Source organism: Micrasema longulum, unplaced genomic scaffold (assembly GCF_059751315.1).
Source record: "Micrasema longulum isolate JH-2025_06_02 unplaced genomic scaffold, ASM5975131v1 h1tg000226l, whole genome shotgun sequence".
In the NCBI taxonomy this organism is placed as follows: Eukaryota; Metazoa; Arthropoda; class Insecta; order Trichoptera; family Brachycentridae; genus Micrasema; species Micrasema longulum.
The window spans coordinates 348459-364792 of record NW_028277431.1 but is presented as its reverse complement, the minus strand read 5'-3'; the positions used below and the strand labels follow the sequence as shown (position 1 = coordinate 364792).

At 34.3% G+C, this 16334-nt stretch overlaps 1 protein-coding gene across 5 annotated transcripts in view; it reads left to right on the top strand.

Moving 5' to 3' along the window:
- LOC148283512 (diacylglycerol kinase theta) overlaps window positions 1-16334 on the top strand; it is a 127289-nt gene that overhangs the window by 63590 nt on the left and 47365 nt on the right. For all 5 annotated transcript variants that reach the window (XM_088243755.1, XM_088243758.1, XM_088243759.1 and 2 more), the window contains exons 3-4: window positions 8527-8629; window positions 15619-15839. In XM_088243755.1, coding sequence (XP_088099881.1) covers window positions 8527-8629; window positions 15619-15839 — 324 coding nt within the window. The remainder of the gene's footprint in view (window positions 1-8526; window positions 8630-15618; window positions 15840-16334) is intronic.

The following is a 16334-nucleotide window of genomic DNA, read 5'->3' as shown; positions in this document are numbered from 1 at the left end:
CGTATCAATTTTTTTTAACAATATAGATTTACCAAAAAAATTTTTTTTTAATTGATTTATTGAAATATCGGGAACTCTGCAGAAATGACTAAGTTCAGTATTTTTTAAATTGTATTTATTTATACACTTTATCATAAATACAAATTTTCGTTCACTTTGCCCAGCTAACAAGGGTTCACACTCCGTTTTAAGCTAAGCAACTACATTTTAATACATTATAATAATTTAAAAGTTAAAAGAAAAAGCTGATAAATAAAATATGAACAAAATATATAAAATTAAATATAAACTTACTCGTACACACATATTGATATATATTTATACATACATACACACATACATATACCCATGCGCATACATACATAAAAAATAGACAGTAGAAAGTAAAAAAATATATATTTATTTATTTACATACATGTAGTTTATTAAACATTATTTGAGACATAAGTCCCAACTCCATTGGACTAAAAGTCGTGTGTTGAGATGGACACAGACACATGAGTTTGTCACCACAAATTTAGGATCAGAAACACAAAAAAAAAGTTATTAAAAACGTATATATGGCACATTAATTTGGTAAACAGTAAACTCAAATATTCGAAAAATCATCAAGGAGTTTCCCACTCAAGTCCCTCCCACTAAGGAGAATCCAGTCCTTAACTCCTCTCTTGAAAATAGTTTTTATCTTTGAGAGCTTAGTACGCTCATTCAAAATATTGAAGACTCTCGGTGCGATAAATGAGAAATGTCTCTGAGCAAAGGCGTACGGGTTTTGGGTATGACATAATTAATGCTCTGGGAAAACCTCGTACGGACATTTTGCTGAGATCTCTCCTTATTGTTCGACCAGAAGTGTGTAAGTGCTTCTTTTAGGTACAGTTGTCTCATATCCAGCACCTTCATGTATTGGAACAGCTGTTCTGACGGGTATGTTGAAGTGTGCTGGAATATTATTCTCAATAATAATTTCTGTAAAATTATGAGAGGCTTTAAAATGGATGCCGCACAAAATACATATATCATATATCGTCGATATGATTTTTAAAGTTTCTTAATTTTGACATTATACCTGCGACGTCACGAATTCCAAGTCGGCGAGTTTTCCTGACATTTAAAAGTAGAACCCCGTACCCGTCAAAACACGCCTTACCACGTGTAAGAAAACATTTTCAAATCCAATTTTCCTTAGCACTGAACTTTTTCATTGTGATGCTACAGTATTTTTTTCATGTTTTAATACACAAATACACATCGTCCGTCATCATCATTCGTTTTCCACACCTAATGGTGCATAGGGCCCTGCATTGGTACATCAATCGCAGCGTATTTCGATCATTTTTGTTACATAAAGATGAGGTGATCAGTCTTACGCTTCAGGTACCAGTCTAGGGACTATGAAATATTCTAGTGTAAAAACACCCTTTTAAATAATATTTCAAATCAACCATGTCGGGAATCGAGCCCGAGGTAGGCAAATGCGCTGAACATTACACCACGAGGCCGGCAAACATACAAATGCTATTATAATGTCAATATACATTAAGTTACGAGCATTAATAAATTTTAAAAAGCTTGTTTTTGGAATCCTGCACAGCGGCCGGTTTAGTCATATTACAGTGTACTTCAGGGATGGTATTCTGGATCTTGTCCCCCCCCTAGAGAGTGATTAATTTGAAGAATTTTATTATTTTTAAGTGACGAGACTTTTATTCACATAATGGCCACACTGGTGATTAAACGTCAAATGTGTATAAAACTACTGCATAAACGGAAATAAAACTAATACGGTTTGGTCAATTTAACTTAATCAAATGTTTTGGGTAGTGCTTAATGTCGCAAAAATGTTCTGAATCAAAATTATCATGTTTGATTTCACGTGTTCATTATTTTTGACAATTAATCATCAGTGTGGCCATTATTTTCAGCAAAGTCACTATAAAATAATAAAATTCTTTAAATTAATCACTTACTATAGGTAGAAAAGATCCAGAATACCTCTCCTGGGGGTGCGATATCACTTTTCAAAGTCCGCTGACTTCATTGATAAATTTTAAAAAGCTTGTTTTTGCAATCCTGCAAAACGACCGATTTAATCAAAAAAATTATTTTACAGTACATATTTTTAAAACAAAATATAACTAATAAACTAAGTCGGAAAGGTGTCATACCTTAGACCTAGTTGTACCTTAGTCCTACTGCTGTTATAAGAAATCTAGTGGCTTTTAAAAAAATGTGTTGATACTTGTTTGTAGACAATTCACTAGATGCCTTTTTAAATGCCTTTTGATAGTTGCTAGCAGAGAAGCAATTAAGTGAAATAAAAAAAACGTTTTTCGACCAAAAAAGTCATTTTTCGTTTGGATATATCACATTTTCTTTATGCTCTGCATTGTATTATAGCGAAATTGATATTTCTAGATGACAGACTAGTAATCTCAGCTTACTATGTATGATTATTTTTTTGTGAAAATTTCATTTCAAATTAACTATTTTATTTATTCTCGCATGTAGTGGGGATGTTGTGCATTGGTCCTTTTAAATCGTATGTATCTTATTATAATATGAAATTTTTACCATGGCTAAATTTCTATCTTACAACCAATGACTTTTAATGGGATTATTTTTTATTTGTGTACATTTAGGTTCAAATCCCACTCTACCAAAACTCGATTTCCATTTTCCAGCACACGTTACGAGTATATACGACTTTTAGGAAATGATCTGAAAATTGAAATATTTTAGTAAATAATAAGAACGCAAGTATTGCTCTTTTACTTTTAAAAAAAACTCGAAGTATTGAAGATTGCTAAAGATAAGAAGATAAAAAAAAAGTTTATTTATTTCGAGTTCGAGTTCAAAATGCGATTAATTCTTTAATGTACGAGTATAAATTATTATTTGTGTATAGTACTTCTGCAGAATAAGAATTAGTTTATTTTCAACATATGTTTTTTTTTTTCAAATAATATTTAACGATTTAAGGTACAACACACCCCTATTATGGTTGTAAAATTTATATAGATAATAAATAAATAAATTTCCCGGCACATATTGCAGCTACAGAGCGCATTCTAGTTCCTTGTTTCCAATTAAGATCTATTTCAATAATTGAAAATTAATTATTTTAATATATAGAAGCTTGATTACAGCACATCTTGCAGCTACAGAACGCATGGACGATAAAAAATCTAAACCCGTTTACACATCTTTTTGACAATGAAGTTAATAAAATAAAAAACTTAAAAGGAGTAAGATTACAACACGTCTTGCAGCTACTAAGCGCACGGATGGTTGGAATTTACAAAAATTAACTATTTTATAGTTGATAGCATTTACATACGGAAGCTAGATTACCAATCGCCGTTCACGTAATTTACTACGTGATCACTACACGATTATGGTGAATGGAAACCCGCGACCTCGAGTGACTACCCTACAAAACATATTTCCATATTTATCGCTATTTATTTTATTCGATTCATGAATCATTAAGAAATATCGCACCCCCAGAGTACACTGTCGTAAGTCTAAATTTGGCTGTTTTGAGTTATGAATGCAGTTTAATGCCTGTCCGTAAATGCTATTATATGGCTCAAATTTGTTACTAGATACTTGTTTGATAGTAACTACTAGAAAAGGTATATTCATACACATAATACACAACGTAAAAGCTTGTCAGTACCGAGGTTTGTAAACAAGTATGGCCAAAGAACACTTCATTATACAATTTCTAAAATTTGCAATAAGATTCCTAAGCAGATCTTAAAAAAAAATGTTGACAAAACTTTTAAGAAAAAAATAAATAAATGGCTAATATGTAACAAGGCAATATTGATTATTATTTTATGTTGACAGTCATCTATTTAAATGTTTGTAAATAAATTTTGTGTAAAAATACGTATGCTTTTAGTTCTTAATAGTGTGTATATTAATTTTCAAATTTATATAATTTTTCTAAGGTTTTTTAAGGAAAAATAAGAAACCTGCTGACAAGCCGGTTTCGCGGTTTAGTGGGTTTCATTATTTTTTATTTTATATTTTCTGTTCATGTTTACCTTCTTAAATAAAAATAAATACAAAAAAAAATACTACTTAAAAAATGTAATATATTTTTTAAATATATACATATATGTATGTATCATATATCGTCACTATGAATTTTTTGAGTTTTATAATCTTGACATCACACCTGTGACGTCACGAGTTCAAGTCAGTAAGTTTTCCTGACATTTAAATGTAATTCTTTTAAAAGTAGAACCCCGTACCCATCAAAAAAAGCTAAACGTCGAAAAATATGACTACCCGGAAACCGAAAATCTACCACAACGTCATAATTGGTTGGTTATAGCTAACGCATGTTTACGTAAAAAAAGTCGTTCATTTTTACGAATTTTTTCATGCATTTTCGAGAAACTTCGCCAGCTTTTACCGCGAGTGAAAAAACATTTTTAAATCCAATTTTCTGTAGCAGTTACGAAAAATGAACTTTTGTTCAACTCTAAATTACTTTTTTAAGCGACCGTTCGCAGCCCTTATTAAAGAGGCAGTACGTAAATACACACATACACGCATATATACAACACGCGGCCATTCGTCACACCGACACGGAAGGTGCAGGGGGTGAAGGCTTCTAGGTCTAGGTGCATACAGCCTGCACATATAGGGCCGCGGTTGCAGGACGCATGCGCCAGGCCAGCCACTCCCAGTGCACTGCCAGCCCTACACCACGTCACGGTCCTCATTCAGGACTCGGGACACCGCCTAGCGTCCTGGCCGCTAGCGAACTCCTGAGAAATAACACCCAGTCAATCGCGTCGACAAAAGTGCAAATCAAAAGTGCTGAACACCCGTTGTGATTATCCTAAGAAATGAAATGCGATATGCATCCGCGTTTTTCCGAACTTTGTTTGACCAACTGTTGCTTCCTTTACACTTAGTACTGAGTAAAACACCTTCAAATCCAGAACTCAAATCTTTATAAGCGCGTCGTATGGACCCAGTGATTTCAGCCTGTAATTAAACTTTTCTCTTTTCTCTTAATGCTGTAAAATCAATATAATGTGTAGTTTCATTTTTGCAAGAAACGTTGATAATGCATTCATTTTTTTGTGGCTTCTTCTGGATGTTTTGACGAGTGATAAAGTTAAATAAATTCCGATATATTTTATGTTTAAAATATATAACGAGTTTTCACTTTAAAATCAATCTTATGAAATTTAAGTACGTTAATATTAATTAAATCAGTGAAAATTCGAATTTTTTTCAAGATGCCTTTGAAGATTTCTATGAAAACAGTTTTATCGATAATGGTAATTATAATTCTTATATTTTTTTCCATTAAGCTTTTTGTTTTTCATAGAAATATCTAAAACAATGACTTCTACTTAAATGCCGATGATAAGTATTATTTTAGTGTGCCTTAATTGTTTTTTGTTCATTTTTGTTTTTTTTTTTACTAAAGAAAAAATTGTATTTATTAAACAAAAAAATCATGGTAATAGGTAGAACGCTTGCCACATACTACGATTCGGGATTTGATTCCCGGTAATATCTACATTATTATTATCGTATTCAACGAAGGCCCTGTTGTACACAATAAATGGTGATACGTATTCAAAAAGTCAATTTTTTGTACGATCAAAGCTAAGGCTTTCATTCCCTTCCCTCGCTGCTCCGGGATTTGACGCCAACAAAATCAGAGATAATAATATAAATCTAATAAGTCAAAAATTTCAAAAGTTGAATGTCTCCTATCGAGATGTCTCGACTCTTTTCACTGATTATCCATTTTATTATTCCATGTACGACGACATTTTTAGTTTTTGAAATTATCTTTCTTTGTACTCACAATGAGGAAGTTCAGCCCTATGGGACAGTATTCAAATCCCTTCATGAAATGGCTCCAAAATACCTATCAGACCTTTGTATTAGGGAAAATACATGTCAAAGAAAATCTACTCTTAGATCAGCATTTGATTCAGGAAGAGGAAAACTTGTCGAAATCCGGCGCTCCCCAAACACTAGATTTGGAGGTCGTGCTTTTGCCGCCGCCAGCCCCTCTGCCTGGAACCGATTGCCTTCAAACTTACCAATCATCGATAGTCCCAGTCAGTTCAGATCCCAACTAAAATCCCACTTCTTTAGACTATCATACCCTCAATTTTAAATCTGGAAATATAATATATCACTTAAGTTTAGTTAGAATGTAAGTTTAGATATACAGTTGTAAAGCGCCCTTGAGGTGATTTTAAACAAAAATGGCGCTATATAAATCAGCCAAATATTATTATTATTATTATTATTATGGGAAATCGGATATAAAAATATATTCTTATGCACATTAAAAATTAGAGCAATCAATTTTACGGCGAAGTTTCTTGAATATGTATGAAAAAAAGAATAAAAAATATTTTAATGAAAACGAACTGCTTTGCTTGACGTCCCTAGTTATTCCGAATCAACCAGTGATAAGAGTTGTAATAGATTTCCGGTTTACAGTAAATCAACTGACGAATCAGCAGAACTCATTGAAAAGAAGGGGAAGAGAACTTAAAACGTCATCACTTTAAAAAATACAAATCCTTAAAAAAATAAAGCGCTGATAATACGATGCCAAGAATAACGAAAATAGTTTAAGTTTAAACAACATATTAACAAATAAAAAAAATAATAAAAACTGAACTTCATCATTTGTGACATTAAGAACTAAAGTTTTGCTTTTGTTCACTGAATTTTTTTTGAACAGTTTTTTAGTATGAGCGTAATAAATTTACTTTTTGTACAAACATTTTCAATATCATAAAATATTAAACTGCGAGTTTCAGAATGACATTATTAAATTTATATCGCTCGCTACTCAACTTTTTGTGTGAGTAATTGATATATTTCGTACAACCCTATTTTTACTCTTGAATATATTGCATTTCAATCCCTCGCTAACCAATTTTTTTGTCATTCGAATATATTGTATTTATTGCATATACAAATATATATTTACTATCAGGAATCTAAGAATATATCATGGGTATACAAAGAAAAACCGGTTAACTTTGTTTTTGGCATATTTGAGTTATGAATACCATTAACTTCAAATTGTTATCCTCTATTAACTCCGCCATTAACTGAGTTTCAGACAATTGTAGAGCGCGTAAACACCTATATATATAGCATTTCTTCTAAAATTTTTGCAAAGAAAATCATTTAAATGATTTTAAGTGATTATTTTTCTAATATTAGAGTAAAAGAACACTTCAGATGCTTAAATAATAATAATTTTTCTGAATTCGCAAATCATCTGATAGAAAATAATCATAACTTCAATAAAGACACTGGATTAAAAGTACTTCATGTTGAAAAAAAATTATTAAAATTAGACAACTTAGAAATCTTAGAAATTAAAAAAGAGATTCATAATAAGAAAACAATAATTATTAACCAAATAAACAATATTTCTTTTAGTCCTCTCCTGGCTTACTTCGAAAATAATTATATCAAATTACCACCCGTGTAAGAAAAAAAACACTTGATTTATTGGGTCCACGTGTAGTATTTAGTGAACATGATAGAAATAAAATAAAAAGGAATCAATTCATTAGTTACGTAAACCTTGACAAAGAAGCTTGTTTGCTTTGAAACCGGTCGGTGAAAAATAAAAATTAGTGGTTAAAAATAATGTTGTTTTATTTATTTTATTATAATGAATAACCACAAAGTTAGTGCTTCAAATATAAACTTTATACTTTAGATTATTTTTCAATTGAAGTTTATGTTTTTAATAATGAATATATGTACAAGGAAAAACGGTTAAGTGTATTTGTCTGGTTTTCGTTACTAAAACAATATCACATCCAAAGTTGTTATTACAAGTAAAAACGACTACTATGTGAGTTTAGCTAGTTTTCTTTGATGTAAAAATATCTGCTTTAAAGAAACCTTACTACAGCGAAAAACTGTGTTTAAAAAAACTGGTTAAAGTTATGCAAAACAGGAGTCATTCCCGAAGAATTCCATCATTGGTAAAAGAGTCTTTCCACTTTCGCTGATGTGATAGATGCTTTATCTGAAGATAAAGACAGTGTTGAATTTGATACAACTCAAATTTAGTTAGACAATGTCGCCGGCTAACTCAACCAGCACAAATTTCTTCACAAGGAAAATCAGCTAAATACGGATTTTATTTTTCTTATCTTAAAATGAATAATAAACAATAAGCATTAAAAAAAAAAAAAAAAACTTGATTTTTAACAACCAAACTTTAAAATTTAATTTACGCAAAACTGGCTTTTTGCAGTAAGCCGGTTTTCCTTGTATACTCTTGATACAACACTTATATTTGCACAGTAATATTTATGAGGTGTCCCTAGTTATGCTAGTCTCCATCTAACATTGGACTTTTTGTGTTACGAAATTTATTTGTACGGTCTATTTACTTTTCTTATAGAGGGAGTGAAGGAATGTGATGTTGAGGAGTTGTGTTGACGAGGCGTTGTATTGATTTAGTAAATAATTGTGGTGGTCCTATTTCAGAACCCTGTGGCACACTGCTGGTCAGAACCCGCGCACCACAAGCGCAAGTTCTGTACCGTGTGCCGCAAGCGACTCGACGAGACTGCCTCTCTGCACTGCATGAGTAAGTTATTTATTCATTTATTAATATAAAGAAAAGTACACAGTCTTCTCTCTAGACATAAAACCCGACCATGCCACTTTCTGTGGCTTATTCATCAATTCCGTTTTATGTAGATCAGAAAACTCAAGTGGCTTCGTTTTTATCAGCGCATAAACTTTCAATCTCTCTCACTTCCTTTTAATATTTTTAGTTTTATTTCACTTTTATTAATATTTTTTATCAGTGACGGATTCTGTCATGACCAACATCGTCGATGTCGGTCACGACGAAATCCGGTCACTAGTACAAATATTATTTTTTTTATTAATAAATTTCATAAAATGTACATGTTTTTAAAAAAATTCTATACATATCTACTTTTACACATTTAGTAAATTTTATCACTGTAACTCTCCAAAAAAGAGATTAACTCTTGTGCTTGGAGAGTGACTTACACTGTTGTAGTTGTTTATTGTTTATTATAAGAGTTTATATAATTTTAAATACGAATACATGAGAAAAAAATAGGATATTGAAGAAAAAAAATTAAATAAGAATACATTCATACTAATTAAAATTTAATGTAGTTTTTACACGTGTTCAAATTTTTTTTTCAGATTTACTTTAAATTTATTTATTGATATATTATTTTTAATAGTTTTTAGTTCATTGGGAACTATGTGTTTCTATTACATATTGGATTAAAATAAATAAAAAAAATGATTCTGATATTTGTGCCAGTATAACTATGTTTTTCAGTGTGTTTTTATGTTTTGATTTTTTTGAATCTGTCAAAAACTGTATGAAAATGGAGACGTTTTAATTTGATACAACTCAATGGATTCTTATGGGAACCCATTGTCTTAAAAAGTGTCATAATGCCCTTTTCCCGATTATAGTATTTGCATCTGAGCTTAGAACATCAGTGAAAAGTTAAATAAATAGATTGCAATATTCAGAAACCCCATTAGTCAATAGAAGTATGAAAGTGTCTACTTTTTATTACGATTTCATAAAACAAAAGTATGAAAAGCATTATTATTTATCAAAAATTTAGACGGTCAACGAAATATTATATTTTCAAATGAATTTTCACGTGGCTTACTTGTGGCATTTATTTAATGACTTGCGGATTTTCTGAAAATTACGATCCAAATATTTGGACGTGTTCAATATTTTGCATTCACATGCAGTATTATTTCAAGTAATTTCATGCACAATTTGTTTTAAAAAATGCATCTATATCTTCAGTCGAAATCTGTCCTATTTTTTAGGCCCCGGTTACAATGGGAAGTTAAACTCAAGTTTTCTGTACGAAAATATGTATATTTCTACGAAAATTTGAAGTTTCGTCATTGAAATCCTGTAATGAACATTTCTAAAAATACACTGTAATAAATATTCCATTTTTCAAACAGACAATTCAATTTTAATTTATACTGTTGAATTTCCATGTAATACGGGCCCAGGATTTCGGTTCTATTTCATACTAACAGGCCTGTATTTTTCATCCACCGGGACGCGGTCAATTTATGACCCGTAGTATCGGGAGGCTGTATTTGAATGTAAAAACGTAGTAAACAGTTTTGTGAGTAACTTGCTTCCTCAGATTCGGGTTGAAATTTGCGAGAACAAAATGGTGCGCAGGCGCCATTTTCCACATCTCTCCTCGAGAAAATGATTCCTTTCCTATCCCCGTTCGTTCGGCGTCCGTTTAACCGTAAACCGGAAGTTAAGCTGTTTAATTTTCACAACGTCAAGTAACAGAGCGTGTCGGTTGGCGATTAACGCCGGCTATCTGACAACTTTTTGCTTGAACTGACAGGCGTTTTCGGCTCGCCCGGTGCGAGCTTACCACAAAATGATGGACACGTATTTACGCCTTTTCTACGCTATTTCCAACCAAGATTAGAAAATCAACAATATTTTAAGTTTGTCTTGATGTTTGTAGACAAATACTGGATTTCAGGCCCGGGGGACTCGAGGGAGTTATTAAGGCATACACAAGAGCATCCAAAACAATATACTATCGTTATCTCATGGACGGAGTAAGGCTTGAAAGAGCTTCAACGTCCAGAGATCTCGGGGTGTTGTTTGATGCTCAGTTATCTTTTAATCTTCATATGGTTAATCTATGTAATGACTCGCTTAAAATGCTTGGTTTTGTTCTCAGAAATTCCAAGATCTTTTCTAACACTCAGATTATGAGGACATTGTATAATTCCTTGGTAAGAAGTCGTTTGGAGTTTAGTTTCATTATTTGATCGCCACATGAGACTCGATACTCTTTGATGGTGGAGAGAGTGCGGAAAAAATTTCTGCGCTATCTGTACCTAAAAGAATGTGGATATTATCCTTGGCTCTTCCCAACCGACTTTTTACTGGAGATGCTAGGCTATCAGTCATTATGGAGGAGGAGGGACGTTCATTTGGTTGTTCACTTTTTCCAGGTGATCGGTGGTCGCATACATAACTCAGAAATTCTGATGGATGTAGGTCTGTTCGTACCTGATAACTATCTTCGACAAAGACAGCATCGATTGTTTTGCCTACCACGATGCAGAACCAACCTGCCAATGGTTATGCCGGTTGGTAGAGCAATCTTGCTACTTAATCGCATCGCCTCGGATGTCGACATATTTCACGACAGTGGGCCTTCCCTTAGGAAAGCACTTTCTAACTTTTAATTTTTCTTTTTACATTTTGTTATATTATTTTAATAACATAACTATCAACTGTAATTTGTGATCTATTATTGTATTTAGAATGAATTGGGTCTTTTTTCTGTAATGTTCTAAATATCTGAATAAATAAATGAAATGAAATGAAATAAGAGGAATCGTGGTTCAAACAAACGTATTCCCGTATGTTCTCCCTGGATTATGTTACTAGAGCAATGATTTTTTTACACATTATAGATATTTACCATTGGCGTGTCTCTGCAGTTTTGTTTTTTTGATTAATTGTTTATTATGGGAACTAGAATCATCCAAAAACGCTCAAAATTGGCCAGTTTTATCTGCTGTCTTTGAACGTACGGTATAGAAATATGATATATATTTTTAAAAAACGCAAAAGGTACTGATACAGAACATTTTATTCTGATATTCTTTCTAAAAAAAAACGAAATCGGTTCAGTTTCAAGGTGCTGAAAACGGGACAACGAAACGTCGATTCACACTCTGACGTGCAGTTGTCTTTTCGCACAATATCGGGAAGGCATCTGCCAGAGAATGACAGAAAAAAAATATTCAAATATCTTTTCATCGAAATTCCCTATCACGCATATTTTCTCAAGATTACTATATTACAACAAAAATGAAGAACATTCAGGAATAAATATGGAAGTCCTGGCATTTGTAGGACTCGTGACCTGTCATTGGTTAATTTAAGTGGCCACTTTACACACTGTAAAATTTACCATTATGCCTATGTTTGAGCATCTGCATTTCTTCAACTCTAAGTCCCTAATTTCAGACAGGTATCTGAAGCGTAAGACTGATCATGTGATCATCTTTCTTTTATGGAATAAGGATGATTAAGATACGCTGCGCTTGGTGTACCAACGCAGTGCCCTATGCACCGTAAGGTGTGAATAGGAAGTCCAGGTGGGTGACGAATACAGTTATGTGTTTGAAATAGATCCAGAACCCTGGACAAGCGTTTTCGCTAAATCGTTTGGTTAAATCCTGAATAGGGAATATAATAAATAATACATAATCCCGCCTCGTTGTAAAGTGGTTGGCGCATTCGTCTGTCATTTTTGAGGCTCGGGTTCAATTCCTGGCAGGGTAGGGAGGATGTGAAAATTTTAAAACTGCAGTATTTCATTGTTCCTGGACTGGCACCTTACCTTCATGCAACACATGATCAAAATACGCTGCATTTGGTTTACAAATACAGTGCCCTTTGCACCACTGGGTGCAGAAATAAGGATTATGATAATGAAATATGTACTGACATTATATACAAATTAGTTATATGCATTTTTTATATCAGTTTGTATATACTTTGGTCTGCCAACAAATATTCCATTCTTGATTTCTTTGCTAACAAATGAGGATGTTTAGTGGTACGGGAAATTGAAAAAAAAGGTTTTCTTACGCGCGGTAAAAATTAGAGAATAAAATTGTACGGCGAAGTCTCTTAAAAATGTGAAAATTATTATTTTTTTAAATAAAAACAATCTTCTATGAACGACGTCCTTAGTTGTTCCGAATTTGTGTTGATGTTGTAATGGTTTACAGGAAGCCAATTCACCTACAAGCAGAACTCACCGAAGAGAACTTATGACGTCACAGGCGGAGTAATTTCAAAATAAAAAAGCTTTAAAAAATCATGGCGCTGATGATACGATACATCAAATGATTATTTTTTAATTTTGGCTTGGTTAGATAGTCTATTCTTCTTCTTCACGTTTCATGTTGGATCCCTCCGACGTTGACGATCACTTGGGAGAAAGCTTCCCTATCCTGAGCAGTACGAAACAGCTCCTCCACAGTTCTATGCCGAGCCGGGAGATTCTTCGCACCCCTGGTCCATTTAGGGACCGCCCGGGACTCGGGGCCATTGTTTGGTTTCTCTTCATAGTGATATCCTGCGAATTATTGACCGAAGTGGTTTCCCGTTGCCTTCTTCGGTGGAATTTTCTGTCGGGGTTACCTACCCTTAGCTGGAGGGGTCCCGTTCTATGGCGCCGGACACTCGCCATTCATCCTCTCCCTATCTGCTATGGCAATGATGTTAATGCCAGTGGCCACATTGCCCAGGGCTCGCGGGGCCAAAGAAACCACTCATGGACGCTAGGGAGTTGGACTATTGGTAGTGTTGCTGATGGAATGCAACTGTGGCATTACACGGCATTTTATATGTACACATTTTCCAGAAAAATATGCACCACCGCGGCCCTACCAAAATTTGAGCCCCTTGATGGTCTATTAACAGATTTATATATTTTTTATATACTAAACTTTCTTATGTGATCACTGAATCAATCTCAACTATATCCATCTCTCTCCCTCTTCCATCCCATCTAGTTTTATTTGCTCCCTCTCTTCCTTTATGTCATATCAATAATCTAATATTACTGTACTTTTAATAAATTACTTTTATGAATTTTTTCCCTATCATATCGTCAGAATCGTAAAACGACGCATGTGTGAAAATTGTGACATTGACTTTCTTTTATATTTGATATTAAAAAAAAATCAAATGGTACAAAAGTACTTATCACGTTGTGACAGTGTGTAATTAAAAACTACTATCCTGACGATATGTATAATGTATATCGTCTTTGAAAATGCCCACTGGGCTTATCAAGTAGTGACATAAAGCGTCAAAAAAAATCTACTATCCCGACGGTACGTACAATGTAAGTTGGACTGAAAAGTTCATATGCTAACATGGTAAAATACATTTTTTAGTATAATTCGATTTTATTATTCAATTCGAGGACGATACAACGATTACAGCCAGCGTCTATAACGTCCAGATATTCATGCACGATATGTCCAACACGTTCCTTTGATATCTTTAGAGTTTCAGCTATCTCGATCAACTTCACATTACGATCATTCAAAATTATTTTGTGGACTTTTTTATGTTTTCTTCAGTAACCGCCTCTCTCGGGCGTCCACTGCATGCATCGACATCGATGCTCATTTCACCTCGTTCAAATTTAGCAAACCACTCATCAACGGTCAATTTTCCGGGTGCAGCGTCCGAATAATGTTTATCAAGTCAAGCCTTGGCGTCGACGATATTTTATTTTGCCAAAAAGCAATGCTTCATTAACACACGAAATCAATTTTTTTCACAATAACAAAAGTGGTTTCACTCACAATGCTATATCTCACGAACCAATTGTCTGACAACTGTCAAATTTATACATGTATCTTTTCAAGGTTGGTACTAACCAAAAATTATATAGATTTAATTCTAGTAACGCCATCTATGTGTCAGCCTACGAACTTTTCAGCCCAACTGTTACATCGTCCTTAAAAACGCCCACAGGGCGTATATAAAAACATACAAACACACTCTTTTACATATATAAATATAAGAATGCACACATTTAAAACGTACCATAATTTAATAATAAATATTATTATTATTTGTTATTAGGCATGCAGCCTTTGCTGATGCGTCTATATCTCGTGTAATGCTTTTTGTCTGCGTTTTCCTTATAATATGTATTTTTATTCAGAAACTTCGCTTGGGTGGTATTTCAAACGCTCTCGCCGCCGTATTATCTCGCGTATTTACGAACAAAATACACGAGAAAAACTGTTTTCTCGTGCCGCGAGAGCGGTTCAGAATAGCCCCCCTAGTCTGTCTTTAAACCTTATCTTTATTATGTAAGTTTATCGTTGTTGACTGTATGTTTCTATAAAATAAATCAATAAATATATGAGGGCATTGGAAGCAAAGATAGCAACCTCCAAAAAAAATTTTTTTTTCGTCGTTTAAAATCATACTTCTGGGCTACTATTCCAAACGAAATTATAGCGCGGTATAGCGCGTTTCTACATACTAAATACGGATTATAGCGCGCTGTAAACGCGTTCGGAATACCACCCCTGATGGTTTTAAAAAATTGTTTGGAAGCATAGCAATATCCATCAGCCGTTTTATTCGACCAATGATAGGCTTGAGATTTAAATTTTCAAAATGGCTGTGCCATACAATTATTAAGAAAGTTTTTTTAATTCGTGTTTGTATTAAAGCTATTTTTTTTAAATCTTAAAGTTTAAGTTCAGTAAAAATAACATTTCTGACATGAAGACTCTCTTTGGCATTAGTGTAGCAGTTTTTGTCATTTTTCTCCAAAACACCAAAACGGGAGTTTGCTATCTTTGCTTCCAATGCCCTCAAATCAATTAAAAAATAAGTAAACCTTTTATAAATTTTTGGTGGGCCGCCACTGGGTGCGGCAAGCGGAACGATGACGATGACGATGATGGTGCGGATCTGTTCTGAGAACCTCGTAAAGTACGTTCGTGTTGTTGCAGTCTGCGAGTACTACGTGCACAGCGAGTGCGCCGACTTCGCCGCCCCGGACTGCCGCGAGAACGCCACGTACGTGCCGGACGTCCGGCTGGCCGAGGTGCGCCACCGCCACCACTGGCGCGAGGGCAACCTGCCCGCGGGGGGCAAGTGCGTGGCGTGCCGGAGGGCGTGCTGGTCGGCCGAGTGTCTCACGGGCTATCGCTGCGAGTGGTGCGGCATCACCGTGAGTACCCTAACCTAACCTAACTTTTTTTTTTTGTGAAGTTGGAGAAAATCTTCATGGACACCTGACAGCCCGCTGTCCAGGTAGTGCCAGATTTATACTGGCTAAAAACTCCTCCCTCTCGCAGTGGCATACCCAGCGGATCTCTAGTGTGAATATTATTCACTGGGTTGGAATGGTCTGCGAGGAATCTCCTCGCTTCATTCGTTGCGGGCACAACTATCCGCCCGCCCTTTCCGCCTATCTAATACGCCTAGTTATGAAAACATAACCTAACCTAATCTAACCTAACCTAACCTAACCTGGCCGTCACAACGGGACGATGGAAGCGCCCACTTAGACCAAGACTAGTGTCTTTCTTCAGTTTCGCATATTCGCTTTTTTTCAAACCCTTTCTAGGGTCCGCCAGGGATGGTATTCCGAACGCATTTATAGCGCGTATTTAGTAAGTAAAAACGCACGATAAATGCATTCGGAATACCAGCCCAATGGTGT